A 13,081-nucleotide genomic window follows, 5' to 3' on the forward strand; every position below is an offset into this window, starting at 1 on the left:
AATGTTTGCAGGGAAGTTTGTAGCTGGCAGGGAATTCTCAATGGGAGCAAGTAAGTGGGCCACTGCTGAGAGAGGTGGGGAGTGAGGACAGATCAGAAGGTAAGAGGTGAAGAGGACTGTGGGAGAGGAATTAGATTAGGGTCCTGGAGAAGGTCACTGGGCAGCTCTGGGGGCTGCTGATATTGAAGAGGATAGATTTCAGTGGCGAGAGCCTGTGTAGTCATGCACTGGACTTCAGAGCCCTCAGCAGTCCAAGAAAAGGTGCAGGAAAGTCTAATCAACGGACATGTGGCATTGCTTCCTGCCACATGGTCCAAGGAGGCAAAACAGGCAGGCCAGTGAGGTTGGTGGCCAGAGCGTAATAATGAGGTAGGTGGAGGGAAGCCATGGTAGATGGGAAAGAAGGTGGAGGAAGAGAGGAGTAAGGAGACAGAGCCTTGCGCCAGCTCTGGGCTGATTCTCGTGCTCTGGGTTGGGGCTGCCGAGGGCCAGCAGCCTCCAAATGAGAGGCTTGAGAGAGTGGAGGCTGAGGGGCAAGAAGAGAGCAGCGGTAGGGGGAACAGCCTAGGGGAGATTCCCCACGCTTATTGTTCTCTCCTCCATTTGCAGCATCTTGATCAGATTTATTTCAAACCCCACGGCCCCCAGCTGGTGGGGCTTCCTGGTGGCCGGGCTGATGTTCGTGTGCTCCGTGATGCAGACCCTGATCTTACACCAGTATTACCACTGCATTTTTGTGATGGGGTTGAGGTTTCGCACGGGCATCATAGGTGTCATCTATAGGAAGGTCAGCTGGAGCAGGAAATGAGGGGCTGGGGAGGCCAGCCCTGGGGAAATTTGAAGAGACTTGCATGACCAGTCCATCAGCCAACTGTCCACCTGCAGGCTCTGGTCATCAGCAATTCAGTCAAACGTGAGTCCACTGTAGGAGAAATTGTCAACCTCATGTCAGTGGATGCACAGCGCTTCATGGACGTTGTCCCCTTCATCAACCTGCTGTGGTCAGCCCCCCTGCAGATCATCCTGGCAGTGTACTTCCTCTGGCAGGTGACTCTTGAACCCTGATCTCTGCCTCCTTCCTCTGACTTCTCCTTCCTTCAGACGGGACAAGAGAGAGTTATGCTGGGTCAGCAGAGGGGTGGGGGACAGAACTGTGAGGATGCTGGAGTCTGCAATCAAGTCTTTCCAGCCTGTGAGATTGTCCCTCTCAGAGAACCTAGGGGAGGGAAGAGGGCCTTGGAGACAAGGTGGGTATGACTCTGGCTGTCATTGCCTATCTAGCTGTATTTGCCTTTCTGTGTGTCTGGACGCCCTTCAGTGGCTGCCTGTTTGTCCCTATCTGTTGTCATTATCTGATGGCTGGCTGTTTCTGCAAATGTTTTTGCAATTTTGGCTTTATCTGTATGTCTTCTTTTCACTGTTCATCTGTTTGGCTGACCACTAACTTTTGCTTCAGGCCCATCCCCGCATTTCAGGTCAATAGGCTTCTGTCTGTTGGGCTCTGTCTATATACTCTATATGTTGGTCTGTCTGTCTGTCTGTCTAATCTATCCATCGTGCATCCTCAGAACCTGGGTCCCTCCGTCCTGGCTGGAGTTGCTCTCATGATCTTGCTAATCCCACTCAATGGAGCTGTGGCTGTGAAGATGCGTGCCTTCCAGGTGGGTGCTAACAGACTGAGCTGCTCCTGCCTGGAGCCCTGGCCAGGTCCCTGGAGGAGTACAGTCACTAACCTGGGCCTTATCCACTACCTTGCTTACTGAGTACAAATGGCTGTAAGCCACTTTCACAAACCTTAGCTTACTCTAGCCTTGCAACCCTGGAAGGGTTTTAGAAACATTCTCATTTTGCAACTAAGGAACCAAGGCCCAGAGAGATTACAGCAATCCAGAATCAGACAGAACTTGCCTCTTCTGGTCTAATGAGAGTTTCTCCACCACATTGCACTTTTTAGTGTAAAGAGCCAGTCATTCAGTCCTTTATTGGCAAACATTTATTGAAGTCTTCCCTAGCTTCCCACTGTACACAGAATAAATGACAAATTTCCACTACCACCCACGAGGCCCCTGCTCACCTTTCAAACCCTCACTTCCTGGAATATGGCTAAATTTCAGCCAGTCTGGTCTGTCTTTTCTCCAAATCACCAAGCTCTGTATGCCTCTGGGCTACCATACATACTGTTCCCTGAAATGCGCTTCAGCCTTCCTTGCTTGCCCAGTTCCTTTCCTTCCTTTACCCCTAGCGTAAACTTGGATTTCCCAGTTCCCACCCAAATTATTCTCTCCCAGAATCCTGCTGCTCCCATGGGGGTATGCATACTGATTTAGCGTAAGCACTTATTCAGGTGATTGTTTGCATCCTAGCTACTTCTCCTATCAGATTGTCAGCTTTGTGATGGCTGTGGCCTTCAGTTGTTTATCATTATCTGTCCAAGCACGTGGCCTGGCGCATAGTAGGTACTCAATAAATTGGGGCTGAATGAATAAATTAGTGTGGCCTGCTACACCTTGGGTTGGGGCCTGGGGAACAAAGAGAAATAAGGGATCTGTTCCCTCAGGCTCGCGTGGCTTTGAGGCAGCATGCATGTTCAGGGTGGCCTATGAGAACGTGCCTTAGAAACCCAGGGGAGGGGCCTGGGATGGTCAGTGACGGGCATTGAGGCTGGAGCTGGATTTTGTCCAGCAGAGAGGAAGGGAGCTTGGCTTGGGCATACCAGGCTGGAGTACAGTACAGGCTGGCAGGGAGGAGTGGAGGGCAGTCTAGCTGCCGTGTGTCTGTGAATGCAGAAAAGATATGTGCCCCTATTGGTAGAGGTCTGGGGAGGGGCTCAGGTACGCCCTTGCCACGCTTTCCGTAGGTAGAGCAAATGAAGTTCAAGGACTCGCGCATCAAGTTGATGAGCGAGATCCTGGGCGGCATCAAGGTGCTGAAGCTATACGCCTGGGAGCCCAGCTTCTTGAAGCAGGTGGAGGGTATCCGGCAGGATGAGCTCCGGCTGATGCGCCAGGTTGCCTACCTCCACGCCATATCCACCTTCATCTGGATCTGCACCCCCTTCCTGGTGAGGCGCCCATACCTGGGCTGGTGTCCCGTCTCTTGCTTGGCCAGCCCGGGCCTCTGAATCCAGCAGACTCCACCCTGACACCCATCCCCACCGCTGCCCAGGTGACCCTGACCACCCTCGGAGTATACGTATCCGTGGACAAGAACAACGTGCTGGATGCTGAAAAGGCCTTTGTGTCCGTGTCCCTTTTCAACATCTTAAAAATTCCCCTCAACATGCTGCCCCAGTTAATCAGCAACCTGGCCCAGGTAAGCCTGGGTAGGGCTGGGGTTCTAGTGGAGTTTGGGCAGGTTGATGGGGCTATTTAGGGTCAGGGGATAATCAGGGAGAGTTATTGGAATCGGGGGGGGGGGCGCCATTTGGCATTATGAAGAATTGTTTGGTCAGCGGACTCATGGGCCATTTGGAGTCATTTAGGTAGGGTTTCTGGAAACCCAAGTTCTGGAGACAGCCTTCTCTTACCAACATGGACCCTATCTTTGGCAGTGGGAGCCAGCCAAGACTCAGGCATGAGAAGGGACCCAGCACCAGCATCTGGGCCCTCAGGGGGCCCAGCCTCACTCAGGAAGTTGGGGGCCAGCAAGGGTAAGAGGAGATGGGTGTAAGAAAGGCATAGCTTCCAGGGCTGACTCACACCCTTCTGCATGCAGACCAGTGTGTCTTTGAAACGGATCCAGCATTTCCTGAGCCAAGATGAACTTGACCCTCAGTGTGTGGAAAGAAAGACCATCACCCCAGGTCCAGACAGCCTCTACCTGGGCTTCCCAGCCACTTCTCCGGAAAATTCTGTTTCAAACTTTTCACTTTTCTCTTGTGGCCTCGTTTGCTTCATCCTCCTTTCCCATCTGCTCTCACTCTGCCCTCCTCTCTTCTGGTTCTTTACTCTCCTGTTACCCCTCCCCAGGACCCCCATCACCTTCCTTCTCTAGGGCGCTTCTCACTCCTCCCTGCCACCTCCCCTCACCACCCCCAAGCTTCCCTGTGTCCCCGTTGGTTCCTTTCCATAGGGCTCTTCCACCCAGGGATCCTCTCCCCCTTGCCCTGGGCCCCCTGACCCTGTGCACCTCTGTCTTCCCAGGCTACGCTGTCATCATACAAAATGGCACCTTTACCTGGGCCCAGGACCTGCCACCCACCCTGCACAGGTACCAGCTTCTCCTTCCCTTCTCAGCTGCCTAAAGTGGACCACAGTTCAGATCGTAGCAGAACCCACCCCGCTCCCACTCGTCAGCTTTTGACCTGGGAAGCAGGAAGAGCCTCAGCTTACCAGGGTGCTGTCTGAAAGGGAGGAGAGCTTGGATCTTCAGGTGGAAGGTGGGGGACAAAACCTCGATTCCTCCTCTGACTGGGCTACTTGTCTCCTTACCCCCAGCCTCGATATCCAGGTGCCAAAAGGGGCACTAGTGGCCGTGGTGGGGCCTGTGGGTTGCGGGAAGTCCTCCCTGTTGTCTGCCCTGCTGGGAGAGATGGAGAAGCTGGAAGGCAAGGTGTATATGAAGGTGAGAGGGGCAGGGATTACTGGGAAGGGAAGCTTGGCCAGACCTTGGGCAAAACCTGAGGGAAACTCCTTTGGCCAGGGTTCCGTGGCCTATGTGCCCCAGCAGGCATGGATCCAGAACTGCACTCTTCAGGAAAACGTGCTCTTTGGTCGAGCCCTGGACCCCAAGCGGTACCAGAAGGCTCTGGAGGCCTGTGCGCTGCTAGCTGATCTGGAGGTTCTGCCTGGTGGGGACCAGACGGAGATTGGAGAGAAGGTACAGTCTCTTATCTCACTCTCTGGGGGAGTTAGCACATACAGCTGTCAACCTCAGTCCAGCTCAGATCCAAATAAGCGTTCATTCATTCACATATTCATCTATTAATGATGTCATGCCTAGCTCTGAAGGCACTGGTAAAGCAGATCTATTACTGGGGGAAGCTGACTTGTAAACAGGTAGGGGCTGTAGGATGTCCTGGAGGCCAGGCTAAAGGCCTGTTCAAGGTACTGGGAAGGAGTAAAGGAGGTAGTCTGCATAAGGAAAAGCATCACTTTTGAGCTGACTCTTAACAGCTAAGGAAGAAGCTCTTATCATTCATCAGATTTTATGACATACCTCCTATATGCCAGGCAATATATTAGTAAATGTGTGTCCGTGCTGAGTCACTTCAGTCATGTACAGCTCCTTGTGACCTCATGGACTGATTCCTCCAGGCTCCTCTGTCCATGGGATTCTCTAGGTAAGAATGCTGGAGTGGGTTGCCATGCCCTCCTCCAGGGAATCTTCCTGACCCAGGGATCAAACCCACATCTCTTATGTCTCCTGCATTGCAAGGTGGGTTCTTTACCACTAGCACCACATGGGCAGCCCATACATTAGTAAATACACCAGACTAAAATCTCTGCCTTCATATAGCTTGCATTCTAGTGGGGAAAGATATGTTAGCAAGGTAAATCAGTAAAATATATAATATTAGATGAATGCTAAGAGGAAAGGATGTGCAAGGTTGTATTATCAGTATGCTTTGTGAAAGCCTCACTGAGAACTGGAGACTTGAACAAAGTGAAGGAGTGGTCTGTATCTGGGAACATGAAGCCCTGTCTGGGACATTTGAGGCAGAGAGAGCAGTAAGTGCAAAGGCTCTGAGGCAGGAGTGTGATTGGGGCATTTAAGGACCAGTGAGAAGAACAGGGTGGCTGGAATGAAATGAGCAGGGATGAGGAGGAGGAAGTGAAGTCAGTGAGGTATCCAGGCAGCAGACATAAAGCCTTAAGTCCACTGTAAGGACTATGGCTTTTACCAAGGGTGATGGAAAACCTTTAAGGGTTCAGTTCAGTTCAGTTCTGTCCCTCAGTCGTGTCCAACTCTTTGCCACCCCATGACAACACCCCAGGCTTCCCTGTCCATCACCAACTCCCAGAGCTTGTTCAAATGCATGTCCATCGAGTCAGTGATGCCATCCAACCATCTCATCCTCTGTCGTCTGCTTCTCCTCCTGCCTTCAATCTTTCCCAGCATCAGGGTCTTTTCCAATGAGTCGGCTCTTCGCATCAGGTGGCCAAAGTATTGGAGCTTCAGCTTCAACATCAGTCCTTCCAATGAATATTTAGGACTGATTTCCTTTAGGATGGACTGGTTTGATCTCCTTGCAGTCCAGGAGACTCTCAAGAGTCTTCTCCAACACCACAGTTCAAAAGCATCAATTCTTCAGAGCTCAGTTTTCTTTATAGTCCAACTCTCACATCCATACATGACCACTGGAAAAACCATAGCTTTGACTAGACGGACCTTTGTTGGCAAAGTAATGTCTCTGCTTTTGAATATGGTACCTAGGTTGGTCATAGCTTTTCTTTCAAGGAGCAAGCATCTTTTGATTTCATGGCTGCAGTCACCATCTGCAGTGATTTTGGAGCCCAAGAAAATAAAGTCTGTCATTGTTTCCCTTGTTTCCCCATCTATTTGCCATGAAGTGGTAGGACTGGATGCCATGATCTTAGTTTTTTGAATGTTGAGTTTTTAAGCCAGCTTTTTCCTCCCCTCTTTCACTTTGATCAAGAGGCTCTTCAATTCTTCTTCACTTTCTGCCATAAAGGTGGTGTCATCTGCATATCTGAGGTTATTGATATTTCTCCCGGCAATCTTGATTCCAGCTTGTGCTTCATCCAGCCCGGCATTTCACATGATGTACTCTGCATATAAGTTAACAGGGTGACAATACACAGCCTTGACGTACGCCTTTCCCAATTTGGAACCAGTCCGTTGTTCCATGTCCGGTTCTAACTGTTGCTTCTTTGAGGGTTAGTGTTAGGGTTAAGGATGGAGGGCATTCGATGCAATTTGGTGTGACTGGAGGTTAGCAAGATGCAAAAGATGCAGGGTAATATGTAGAACTTTGATGACTTTAGTTAAGGTTTTGATCTTTACCCTAAAAACCTTGAGATATCAATGAAAGGTTTTATTTTTGTATTAATTTATTAGTTTTTCGCTGCTGCAAAATCTACATGACGTAAATCTTTTTTGGCTGTGCCAGGGCTTGGCTGTGGTGGAGGGTTCTTTAGTTGCAGTGCGTGGGCTCTAGAGTGTGGTGGCATTAGCTGTGGCATAAAGGCTTAGTTGCCCCATGGCATTTGGGCTCTTAGTTCCCCGACCAAGCAAGGGTTGGACTCCTGTCCCCTGCATTGGAAGGCAGATTCTTAACCACTGGACCATGAAGAAAGTCCCCATAACATAAATCTTTAACTTAAAACTCTTTAGAAGTATATAGATCAGTAATGTTAAGTTCATTCACACTGTTGTGCAACCAATCTCCAGAACTCTTTTTATCTTACAAAACTAAAACTCTGTACCCATTAAACAACAGCTTTTACTTATCCATTCACCCCTCAATGGACACTCGGGTTGCTTCCACCTTTCATATATTGTGACTAATACTACTATGAATGTGGGTGGGCAAAGGTCTTTTTAAGACCCTAGATACCCTACAGTGGAATTTGTAAATCAATTCTATATTTTTATTCTTTGAGGAACTGCCGTACTGTTTTCCATGATGGCTGCACCATGTTATATTCTCACCAACAGTGCACAAAGGCTACAACTTGCACACATCCTGGACAACACTTGTTGTTTTCTGGGGGGGTTGTTTGTTTTTTTGGTTTTGTTTTTTGATAATCACCATTCTAATGGATGTGAGGTGATATTTCATTGACATTTCAATTTGCGTTTCCCAGTCATTAGTAATGTTGAAACACCTTTACATAAGTAAAGTCATATAAGTATAAGATAAGTAAGAGTAATGTTCAAAACACTTTTACATGTGTTTGTTGGCAGTTTGTATATCTTCCTTGGAGAAATGTCTATTAAAGTCCTTTGTCCACATTTTAATCAAGTTGTTTAGTGTTTTGTTGTTGAATTGTAGGAGTTCTTTATATAGACTAGATAGTAACCCCCTATCAGATATACGAGTTGCAAATATTGTCTTCTATTCTGAAGGCTGCCTTTTCACTTTGCTGACTGTGTCCTTTGATTGCACTGAAGGTTTCAGATTTAATGTAATCCAGTTTTTCTATTTTTACCTTTGTTGCTTGTGCTTTTGATGTTATATTCATAAAGTCATTGCCAAGTCCAATGTCATGAAACTTTTTTCCTGTGTTTTCTTCTAAGAGTTTTAGAGTTTCACCTCTTTTTTTTAGATACTAAAGATTTCAATGTATATTCCTTCAAAACAAAGACATTCTCTTACGGATCTATGGTTAAGTTATCAAAATCAAGAAATTTATCATTAATACAGTGTTACTATCTAAAAATCACTGTCTGACCTTTGAAATGTCATCGTTTATCCCAGTAATGTCTTTTTTAGTTGTTTTCTTTCCTGGTCTAGAATTCAATCCAGGATCATGAGTTGCATTTAGTTGTCATATCTCTTCATTCTCTGTCAATCTGGATAGTTCCTCAGTCTCTGTCTTTTATTTTATTTTTAAATATTTATGTATTTATTTTTGGCTGTGTGGGGCCTTAGTTGCATCGTGCAGGATCTTTGTTGCGGCATAAGAGCTCTTTCTTTGGGTTCTTCCTTACGCCACGCAAGCTTCTCTCTAATTGTGGCACACAGGCTCCAGAGCATGTGAGCTCTGTAGGCTGCCACATGTAGGCTCTCGAGTTGAAGTGGGCAGGCTCAGTAGTTACAGGGCGAGGGCTTAGTTGCTCCACAGCATGTGGGATCTTAGTTCCCCAACCAGGGGTTGAACCTGCATCCTCTGCACTGGAAAGCAGATTCTTAACCAGTAGACCACCAGGGAAGTCCCAGTCTGTCTTTTAGAATATCAACACTTTTGAAGAGTACAGGCCAGATGTTTGGCAAAAAGTTTCTCAATTTGAACACAATTAATTTTGGGTTTTTTTTTTGGCAGAGGGTTGGGAAACCAAAGTAATGTTGTATCCTTGGTGCGTCATAATGGGAGGCACATGATGTCAGTTCGTGTCTTACTGATTAATGTTAACTTTGATCTCTTGCTTGAGATGATATCGTCCATTGATGATTTCATTTTATAACCTTCACTGATTTTTGCCTGAGTCAATGTTACTATGATGTGGGCCAAATGTTGATTTTGTAACTCCATTCTTTCTATGATTATTGGTTGGGATTTTACTCTAAGAAAGAGCTTTCCTCTTCTCCCTTTTTACTTATTGTTTAGTTTCTTTTTATCAGTGCAGGCTCAGGTTTGCTTATGTGATTCGGTGGATTATAATCCATTACCATCATTTTTTATTTGGATGTTCAATTTGTCAGTGAAGAGTTTTAAGCAGGGACATGAATCGCATTTTGAAAAGCTGCCCTGGCTGCAGTGTGAAGGGGCCCAGAGGCACAGGAACCAGTGGGGAGGCTCTCATGTTGGTCTGGGGAAGTGATTTGGGCCTGAGCCTGGCAGTGGGGATGAGAAACTTTTAAGCAGGAGTCTGAGATGATAGGAACCCAGAGCAGACCTCCCCATCTACAGTCTAACTCCTCCTTCCCGTCTCTCCTGGACCCACACTGACCTCACAAGCCTGATTTGTGCCCAGAACATAGTAGCACCGAAGGAAGCCTGGCTGGTCGAATGCAGACATGTTCACATGGCTTAGTCACTATAGCTGCCGTGGCCACCCCTCATTTCACAGCAGCTGCAGCTCCCACCCCACATTTGCTGTCCCCAGGGGTCAGTTTCTCAGGGTACCCCTAAAGAGCTGAGCCTGTTCCAGAGGGAATGAGGAGAGCTGGTGGCAGGAAAGCAAGGTGTACCTCTGGGGTCTGCCCGCTGGGGTCTGCCTTGCTGCTATGTGTCTGACTTTCTGCATGATGGGTTTAAGAGTGATCTTACTTTCCCTCTGGTATGTGAATGATCTCAGGGTTGATGAACTCTGGGGTGGATGCTGGGTTTCCATTCTTGCTTTTGCCCTTAACAGTTTGGACTTTGGATGAAGTCATTTATCATCTTGGGCTCTAGTTTCTTCATCTAGAAAGTGGGGCTAATGATACCTCCCTGGAAAGACTGACATGAGGACCAGAAGGGATAATTGTTACAAAAGTCATCTGCAGACCATATGGGCAATGGGAGACTAAAAGGTCTATTACCTCCTGGGGATTTCCAGCCTCCTAGAGTAAGACGGTGGAAGGTAGGGAAACCAGCTGGGCAGGGAGCAAGTTGTCCTCACCTGCTCTGGGGGGACTGTGAGAGCCACCACCCCTTCGTCCATGACCTTAGAGCCTCCCAGTGACAGGACCAGGCATATGAAATGTGAATTTAGAGGTCTGCCTTGCTGAATGATAATTGACAGGGCCTTTGTCCCCCTTGTGATGGCCTGACTCTCTTCCACCCAATACACACTTCTCACCTCCCTTCTCCATCAGGGCATTAACCTGTCTGGGGGCCAGCGTCAGCGTGTCAGTGTGGCCCGAGCTGTTTATAGTGATGCCGACATTTTTTTGCTGGATGACCCACTGTCAGCCGTGGACTCCCATGTGGCCAAACATATCTTTGACCAAGTCATTGGGCCAGAAGGTGTGCTGGCAGGAAAGGTGAGGCTCCCAGAGGCTAAGCGGGCTAAAATGAAGTCTACGGCCACAGGAGAGGACTGGTGGGAGGCCAAGGGGTTGGCTGATACCTGGACACATGGAGTGCCTACGGAACAGGCTGGGCAACCGGGGAAACCTGGGGCAGGGTAGGCAGTGCCCCTCGGGCGCTGAGTTGCCTTTGGAGAGCACAGGTTGAGTCCCTGATGTGCCTGCTCCTGCTGCTGGCATTCAAGCACCTCACGCTTGCTCCGTGGCCCCGCACGTGCCAAGGGTGTGTGCTGAGGGCAGTAGGCGTGATAGCCTGCTGCCTTCTCCCCAGACCCGGGTGCTGGTGACGCACGGCATCAGCTTCCTGCCCCAGACAGACTTTGTCATAGTGCTATCTGACGGGCACGTGTCTGAGATGGGCACCTACTCGGCCCTGCTGCAGCGGGATGGCTCCTTTGCCAACTTCCTCCGCAACTACGCACCTGATGAGGACAAGGAGCACCAGGAAGCCAACAACAGCCCAGGTATCTGCCATTCCTGGCTCTTCATATTCCCCTCCCCTCCCTGCATCTTCCCTGTCCTGGGGCATCTGAGCATCTCTGGACAGCCCCGGTGTTATGCAGGGAGGTTCTGGAGTACTTGGATCATCCCTGTGATGTCAGACATCAGCAAGAGGGAAAGTAAACTGGATGACGTTGAATCCCTCCTCCTCCTCCTCTTCCCTCAGTCTTCCTATGTGTCGAAAGGGCCTATGGGCCCAGGCCCAGCTTGTACAGCAAGGCTGTTTTACAGATGAATTGTTTAGCAAACATGCAAGTGCTTTTTGTGATTGTTCAGTTGCTCAGTCGTGTCCAACTCTTTTCCACCCCATGGACTGCAGCCAGGCTTCCCTGTCCTTCACCATCTCCCAGAGCTTGCTCAAACTCATGTCCGTTGAGTTGGTGATGCCATCCAACCATCTCATTCTGTATCATCCCCTTCTCCTCCTGCCTTTAATCTTTCCCAGCATCATGGTCTTTACCAATGAGTCAGTTCTTTGCATCAGGGGGCCAAAGTATTGGAGCTTCAGCTTCAATATCAGTCCTTCCAATGAATATTCAGGACTGATTTCCTTTAGGATTGACTGGTTGGATCTCCTTGCAGCCCAAGGAACTCTCAAGAGTCTTCTCCAACACCACAGTTCAAGAGCATCAATTCTTCGGAGCTCAGTTTTCTTTATAGTCCAGTTCTCACATCCATACATGACTACTGGAAAAACCATACCTTTGACTATGGAAGTGCTTAGAAAAGTCATTTATTTATCAACAAATATTTACTTATTGAGCAGCTAACTTTGTCCAGGCACTATTCCAGCAATAGTGAGATAGCACTCTTGATAGTACTACAGAGACAGCAATGAACGAACAGAAAAATTCCCTTCTCATGGAGCATATTGAGACATTGAGACCCCCGTGTTGTTCAGTCCTGGCTCTTCAACCTCAGGCTCCAGGCTGGCTCTCAGACCTTCTCCTGGGCTTTCTTGTCTACTTCTGTATATGCAGTTACCGTGTCTTGAGCATTTACTAAGGGCTGTGCCTGTTGCAAGCTCTTGACACACATTCTTTCCTTTAATCCTCACAATGACACGATGAAGTAGGTACTATTATTATCCCCACTTTACATGCCTGCCTAAAGTCATGTGGTGAGGAAGTGGGATTTAAGCTCAGCCAGGCTGACTCCAGAGCCCAAGCTCCTGACCCTTATATTTGAATCCTCTTCTACATAGTCCCTGATGGGAAGCTTTTCTTCCTGTCTAACATAAGTCTTTCTTGCTGCCTCTTTTTTTTTTTCTCAACACAAAATTGGTCATTTATTTTTATTGTTGTTCTTGCTGCCCTCTCAGTCCCTCTCATCTTTCCTTTTGCTTATCCATTCAGGCCTCTTTATTGGAGTGGGACTGGGGGATAGCAGGGCTTTGCAGGGTGAGCTTGCCAACCTCTCCTTTCTGCCTCCCCACTGCAGCCTTGGAGGACAAAGAGGATGAGGGAGTGTTGATGATTGAAGACACGCTCAGCAATCACACAGACCTAACAGATAATGAGCCCGTGACATACGAGGTCCAGAAGCAGTTTATGAGGTGAGCTCCTGAGAACTGTCCACCCCCGGGAGATGGTGGCAGGGCCCCCACGGCCTGCTGTGGAGTGGGGCAGGTGGGTGTTCTCCCTGACACTCCCCGAGGATCCAGCTGGGACTCTGTCTGTGGTTGTGCTGGAGGCCGCCTCTCTGGGCCTGATCCGTTGCCTCCACAGACAGATGAGTGCCATGTCCTCGGAAGGAGAGGGCCAGGGTCGGTCTGTGCCCAGGAGGCGCCTAGGTGCGGCAGAAAAGGCCATGCCGGCAACCGAGGCAAAAGCGAGCCATGTGCTGACCCAGGAGGAGAAGACAGAGCTGGGCACTGTGAGTAGGGTGGGCAAGGAAGGCTGGAGAGGCTGGCAGGCCCCTAGCACTTCCAGTGCTCATGGG

General features: G+C 48.9%; 1 protein-coding gene across 3 annotated transcripts in view; it reads left to right on the top strand.

Moving 5' to 3' along the window:
- ABCC3 (ATP binding cassette subfamily C member 3) overlaps positions 1-13,081 on the top strand; it is a 48,440-nt gene that overhangs the window by 19,939 nt on the left and 15,420 nt on the right. For all 3 annotated transcript variants that reach the window (XR_005721855.1, XM_040245667.1, XM_040245668.1), the window contains exons 9-21: positions 610-787; positions 886-1,047; positions 1,569-1,661; positions 2,858-3,061; positions 3,166-3,312; positions 3,715-3,802; positions 4,143-4,209; positions 4,437-4,563; positions 4,642-4,818; positions 10,427-10,594; positions 10,911-11,103; positions 12,581-12,695; positions 12,868-13,015. Coding sequence is in view for 2 of the 3 variants with exons in the window: in XM_040245667.1 (XP_040101601.1) it covers positions 610-787; positions 886-1,047; positions 1,569-1,661; positions 2,858-3,061; positions 3,166-3,312; positions 3,715-3,802; positions 4,143-4,209; positions 4,437-4,563; positions 4,642-4,818; positions 10,427-10,594; positions 10,911-11,103; positions 12,581-12,695; positions 12,868-13,015 (1,867 nt within the window). In the remaining variant the exon portion in view is untranslated. The remainder of the gene's footprint in view (positions 1-609; positions 788-885; positions 1,048-1,568; positions 1,662-2,857; positions 3,062-3,165; positions 3,313-3,714; positions 3,803-4,142; positions 4,210-4,436; positions 4,564-4,641; positions 4,819-10,426; positions 10,595-10,910; positions 11,104-12,580; positions 12,696-12,867; positions 13,016-13,081) is intronic.

This window comes from Oryx dammah, unplaced genomic scaffold, assembly GCF_014754425.2.
Source record: "Oryx dammah isolate SB20612 unplaced genomic scaffold, SCBI_Odam_1.1 HiC_scaffold_8, whole genome shotgun sequence".
In the NCBI taxonomy this organism is placed as follows: Eukaryota; Metazoa; Chordata; class Mammalia; order Artiodactyla; family Bovidae; genus Oryx; species Oryx dammah.